The 6,653-nt window shown below is 38.6% G+C and overlaps 1 protein-coding gene across 1 annotated transcript; it reads right to left on the reverse strand.

Annotated features, from left to right (window-relative positions):
• Nucleotides 1-954, reverse strand: LOC133261285 (olfactory receptor 51J1-like). The gene has a single exon (XM_061439787.1). It carries the CDS (start codon nucleotides 952-954, stop codon nucleotides 1-3), a length of 954 nt encoding a protein of 317 aa, XP_061295771.1.
• Nucleotides 955-6,653: the final 5,699 nt, after the last annotated feature.

Below are 6,653 nucleotides of genomic sequence, written 5' to 3' on the forward strand. Positions count from 1 at the left end.
CTAAACTCTGGCTTTCTTCTCTGATAATATCCAGGAAATGCCACGACGGATTTCCTTGGTCTTAATGCTGTAGACAATGGGATTGACAACAGGTGGTAAAAAGAGGTAAGCATTGGCCATCATAGCATGGAGCAAAGGGGACACATGATATCCAAGGCGGTGCACCATAGACAAGCCAATCATAGGCACATAGTAAGAGAATACTGCACAGACGTGTGAGCTACATGTGCTGAGTGCCTTCCTCCGCCCCTCCCCAGTGGCAATGCTTAGTACAGTGTGGAGTATGAACCCATAGGAGACCACAATAAGGAGTGAATCAAGCCCAAAGGTGGAAGTAACAATGAAAAGCCCATAGATATTGTTGATAGTAGTATCCCCACAAGGTAGATGGATAAGGTTGGGGTGAAGACAATAGGAATGGGAGAGGATATTATGGCCACAGAAGGTCGGGTGCCTTAGGAGAATGGTCAGTGGGGCCATGAGCACAATGCTTTTCAGCCCAATACCAGCTGCCATGCCAAAAATGCGGGGCACGGTTAGGATGGCTGTATAGCGCAGTGGATTGTAGATGGCCACAAATCGGTCAACAGACATGGAGAGCAACACAGCGGACTCCATAATGGAGAACGAATGGATGGAGAACATCTGGAGAAGGCATGCATTGAAACTAACCTCAGTGATACCAAAAAGGAAAACACCTAGCACTGTAGGCAGAGTGGATGCAGAGACACTGACTTCAGCCAGTGCCAGCATGGCAAGGAAAAGGTACATGGGCTGGTGTAGAGCGGTGTCTGTCCTGATGACATGAAGAATGGTGCCATTCCCAAGGAAGATGATAATGTACATCAAGCAGAAGGGGATGGATATCCAGATATGCTCTGCCTCCAGTCCTGGGATGCCAACCAGAATGAACATTGTAGGTAGGGACTCCAAAGTACTACTGGAGTTCCTCATGTTGAAATCTCATTCAGTAAGATCAGTGCTTCCTTGATAATTAAAAGCAAACTAGTGAGATGACATCATAGTGGAGACTGGCTCCTGGACACTAAGGAAAGGGAAGAACAAGACAAAGTCACAGATTAATGTGGTTAAATGTCTCATGGCTGAAAATTGACAGATGATCATCATCAGGAAATTCCCAGTTACAAGGAGGTGATAGCATCCAATGGGAGGAAGTTCAAGGTTAGTAGAAAATTATCCCTATGAATGGTAGTGCCCTTGAATCTGCTAAGGGAGAAATGGCTGTCAAGTCTTGGTACGAAAATGCGTGAGCCTGGAAAGCTGCTGTGGAGAAGGCGTGTATAGGCAAACTCAGCATACTGTCTGCTGTGCTTAGTCACTCAGTCCTATCTGATTCTTTTCTGTCCATGAGGATTCTCCAGGCAAGAATACTGGAGTGGGTTGCTACACCCTCCTCTAGGGAATCTTCCCAACCCAGAGATTGGACCCAGGTTTCCTGCATTGCAGGTGGATTCTTTACCAGCTAAGCTACTAGGGAAGCCCAGCATAAGATATGGGATAATGTCAGTAATAGATGAATAGAGATATTTTTGATAAGTATCTAGATATCTAGTATCTAGATATAAGTATCTAGATATCTAGTATCTAGATATAAGTATCTAGATATCTAGTATCTAGGCAAAAGGTCACTATATAAAAACAGTGAAAAATACCTGATAAACATATATGGATATATAAATAATTGAGTTCCAAAGCAAGCCTGAGAAGTGGTGATGACCAGAGCCTGGAGCAAGAGTCCAAAAAAGTTAAACTGGAAAAGAATAGAACTTGGACACTCACTGGTGTTAGCTGTTTTGGGCTTTGAAAGGACTAGGAAGCACCTTCACAGATTATGCGTAAAGGACAGAATACAGTAGGAACCAAAGTTGGTGTATTAGTATGGAGACTTTCAGGCTCGTGAAAAGACTGCCATGATGGTCTTCACAATCTCTCAACTCACAGTTCTCAAAGACAACTGATCTGACCCACTGGGACTTCTTTCTGGCCAGACAAATCTCTGAATACATTGCAACAAAAATAGAAACCTAAGCAGACTGTCAAGGAAGATTTTCTTGGGCAGGAGAGGAAGGCAAGATAAAATGGGGAAAATGATAAAATGACTTCTCTAAATTGAGTCCGTTTGAAGCTGAGCACTGTCTAGATCAGGAATAACAATAGAGTTCTAGACTGGCAGGGTAGGAGGGGCTCTACAAGCATTTTTCAACTCATTGATCCGACACACAGACACATACCCACACACATATCTACTCACATGTTTGCACATGTACATAGTTCCATCCTTGCTGAAATCCTGTCTGAACTTGCCTGATGTGAACTATTATCCAACCACTGCTGAATATACGACCTTGGCAACACAGATCAACTGCAGGTCAAAAAACATACTTTCTCCTATAAGTAGTCAATGCAATCACCAAATGCCCTGGTCTTCTCTCTAAGCTAGTTAAATTATGTTAAGTGCTGCAAAAGGAAAGTTCATAATACAATTAGAAGGAACTAGAAGGAATAAACCTACTTTATTCTAAGAGTCAGGGAAACTTACTTCAGAAAATAACATTTCAGCTATTTCCCAAGGAATTAATGGACTTTTTTCAGGCTAAATAGAGAATTTAACTGTAACAAAATATAGAAAAAATTACTACACTGTGAGTATATAAGGCCCTACATTGTCAAAGACTAAAAGAAATAATGGAGGAAGTGAAAACTGTTGATGTAATATGATACCAAAATTGTTTATTTTTCCCATAATTTTTACTCTCATGAAAATATGAGAAGAAAACATGAAATAAAAGACCATTGTCTGCCTAAATCCAGGATCCTTGTGCACCTGTCTTGGTCTGATGCAGTTTACCTCAGTAAATATTAGCTTGGGGAAAACTCTGTGTCATGGGTTGTACTAAAATTTAAGGCATGGAAATTCAGGGACACATTATTGACCTCAAGAAATTATCATGTATATCAGAACTTCCTTTGGTTGAGAAACTTGAGAGATACTTCTGAACCTTACTTGTAATGGTCTTTTCCCTGTTCTCTCCTCACTTCCAGATGGCTAACATAACTTTCTTAACCCTTTCAAGGACCAAATATAGGTCTGCCTCAGGATAGAATCTGTCTGTCAATGCAGGAGATGCAAGAGACTCATGTTCGATCCCTGGGTAGGAAAGATCCCTTGGAGAAATGCAAGCAATCCACTCTGATATTCTTGCCTGGGAAATCCCAAGGACTGAAGAGTCAGATGCAGCTGAGCACACACCACTGAGTAAAGTGGCTCTTCTATGTGTAGCCTCACTGTACTCTTAATCCTACTGCACCCTACTTCTTGCCTATCTCACTCCCAATGACCTGATATTGGAAAGGACAGTCTTGAAGGATACTTGAATCTAGGGTTTCCCTTCCCCTGTTAAAAGCTGTCTTCCCTGCTTCTTCATGCTCTCTTTTGTTTTCTTTCTTTTTTCCCTTACCTTTATTATTATTCTTTTGCTTTTTTTCATTCTTCCTATCCTCAAGAATCTTCTCAGACAAAACTCAGATCTTTTTAAAGAAGATATTAAAAGGCAATTATTCCTCTGAGTTTAGGATTTGTATGACAGGAGTGTTTCAGTTTTAGAGAGGTTAAAAGGCATAATTTAGTCTATTGCACACATAAGAAACAACAAATCCTTAGAAAGAAAAGTATGCGATCTAGTTCATGCTACATCTCTGAAAGTGAACAGAATTAGAAATGAATGCTACATGCTTTACTTACTTAAGCACTTGTGAAGCTTCATTTATTTATGTTTAAAGAGAGAGATATGAATACCTACGTCTCAGAGTGACTCTAGGTGTTTAATGTGAGCTTTGAGCAATCACTGAATGTTACTACCCCTTGCTCTTTCTACCTCCACCCTCAGGCATTATCAGAAGGAACCATCCAAAGTCAGTTTGCCCCCACATTTCTATTAATATTGATATACTTTTGTCACTGTCTCACTCATACTCAGACCATATCTGTGAGGGAAGCAAGGACACAAGGACTTCCCACTTAACAGATGAGACTATAAAGAAGATATATGCATTGCATGACCAACTGAAGACAGTACGATGACTAAGCTCTTTCTGAAATCCATGACAGTTGGATGTTTTTATTTTGTTCTTCATCTGCTACCAAGTTTAGAAAAATCTTCTCATCCTGTCACATAGGCTCAGGAAGCTAGAAAGATGGCCAGTGACTATGGAAATATCTAGAGGGCAAATTGTGGGGTAGAGTTGAGGCTCTTGGCAATTGCTTCTGAAAGCTGCTTCAGGAGGCAGGGCTGGAGATTATGGGCTTGAGTACTCACCACAAACAGACCTGACCTCTGAACGTCAAGTAGGACTAGGGAGCTCAGTTTACCAAGTCCCAGCCATCTTAGCTTTAATACTTCCCTTATCCTAGGGGGATGCTGTGCCCTTCTTTGTCAGCTGATCAGCTCTGGTGAGTGGAGGAAGAGAGAGGGACTTGGGTTCCCTGAGGAGAAATTACTTAGCTAATTACATCGCTTCTTTTCAATGTCCAGGGATCCTTGAAAGAAACAAGCAAGTGTACTGAGTCAGTACTTCTGTGAAGTGAGTATAATAATAGTAATAATAATTGAATGCATCCTGTATGAAAATGAGATAATTCATATATACAAATTGCTTAGAAAATTGTCTAGATTATCAGAAGTACATCATAAGGGCTAGCTATTATTATAACTATTACAAGAAAATTATATCCCAGAGAAATTATATATTCCTCTACTATGATCATTGACTATGGCTTTTGCAAATATATATTTAATATATAAGGAACAGGGTACAAAAATGTTGATATCCATAAATATCAAGGATGTTTAATATCAGGAGATGACAGGATCCAAGGGGTTATATTATTGTGAGAAAAAGTTCCAGATTGAGTTAGAGTCAAGGGAAGGGGAGATTGGTCAGAAAGGTATAATGAATAGGGCTTCCAAGCATAAAATGACTGTGGAAGAGCTAGTAGAAAATGAGCATTTCCAGAATCCAATGTTAAAATGATTTAAAATTGCTGAGCAAAATGAGTTTTGATTATATGTAGATGGCTACTTCATTTGCTAATTTTCTGACTGACAAGAGGGAAAAAAGAGTTGGCTTAAAAATTCTACCATTTATAGAACCTTTTTAAAATTATTGCGGTATAGTTGGTTTACAATGTTGTGTTAGTTTCTGCTGTACAGCAAAGTGGAATATATATATATATATATATATATATATATATATAGAGAGAGAGAGAGAGAGAGAGAGAGAGAGACTGCAGCCCACCAGGCTTCTCTATCAATGGGATTCTCCAGTCAAGGATACTGAGGACTACTGATCAGGAAAAAAAAAAAAAAAAGTGTGAGTATGACTGCTTATTGGCAATGTACCTGGTCAATATAGTGCTATAATTGCAATATATAGTGATTCTTCTAATGGTTCTGGGAAAAGGAAATTGAAAAAAAAATTCTGGAAATTATTCACCTTTTTAGATGCCATTAAGAACATTTCTAATTCATGGAAAGAGGTCAAAATGTAAACATTAACAAGAATTTGAAAGAAGTATTAACCCTCATGAGTAATTTGGAGGGGTTCAGGACTTCAGTGGAGAAAGTAAGTGCTGATATAGTTGATTTAGCAAGAGAGCTAGAATTAGAAGTGGAGCCTGCAGATGTAACTAAACTGCTGCAACCTCAAGATGAAAATTCAATGGACGAGGTGCCACTTTGCATAGATGAGCAAAGGAAGTTATTTCTCAAAATGGAATCTACTCCTGGTGAAGGTGCTTTGAAGGCTGTTGAAATTAAAACAAAGAATTTAGAATATTACATAGACTTAATTGATAAAGCAGTGGCAAGGTTTGAGACTGACTCCAATTTTGAAAGCAGGTATACTTTGGGTAAATTACTATCAGAAATCAAACATATTATAGAGAATTGCTTCATAAAAGGAAGAGTCGACTGATGCATATTAACGTACTTTACAAAATTGCCACAGCCTCCCCAAACTTCAGCGACCACCACCCTGATCAATCTGCAGCCATCAACATGGGGGCAAACCCCTCCAGCAGCAACAAAATTAAGACTCACTGAAGGTTTAGCTAATCATTAGCATTTTTTAGCAATAAAATATTTTTATTAAGGTATGTGCATTGTTTTTTTGACCTAATTCTATTGCACACTTAATAGACTATAGTATAGTATAAACATAACTTTTTGTATACTGAGAAACCAAAAAAAATTGTGTGACTTGCTTTATTGTGATATTACTTACTGTTGTCTGGAACCAAACCCACAATATCGCCAAGATATGCCTATATATTATATTATGAAATCATGTATTGACCTTTTTATTTTAGTAGTAAACAAAATATGTTAAGAGAAAAATAACCTTGATTAGAAACAAAATTCAGATATAGCCTAATGAAGTAAAAAATAAAAATTATCCATATCTTTCTTTGGGTGATATAAACATAAGAGATAAGGAAATATGTGTAGACCTTTATTCATTCATTCAATAATTAATTTATTCATCTACCAAATATTTACTGAGTAGCTAGTATATTTCAGGCATGTCTGGAATCACTGGAGGTACATAATGAGAAGAGAAGACAGAGTCCATGC

This window comes from Bos javanicus, chromosome 15 (genome assembly GCF_032452875.1).
Source record: "Bos javanicus breed banteng chromosome 15, ARS-OSU_banteng_1.0, whole genome shotgun sequence".
NCBI classification, from domain to species: domain Eukaryota; kingdom Metazoa; phylum Chordata; class Mammalia; order Artiodactyla; family Bovidae; genus Bos; species Bos javanicus.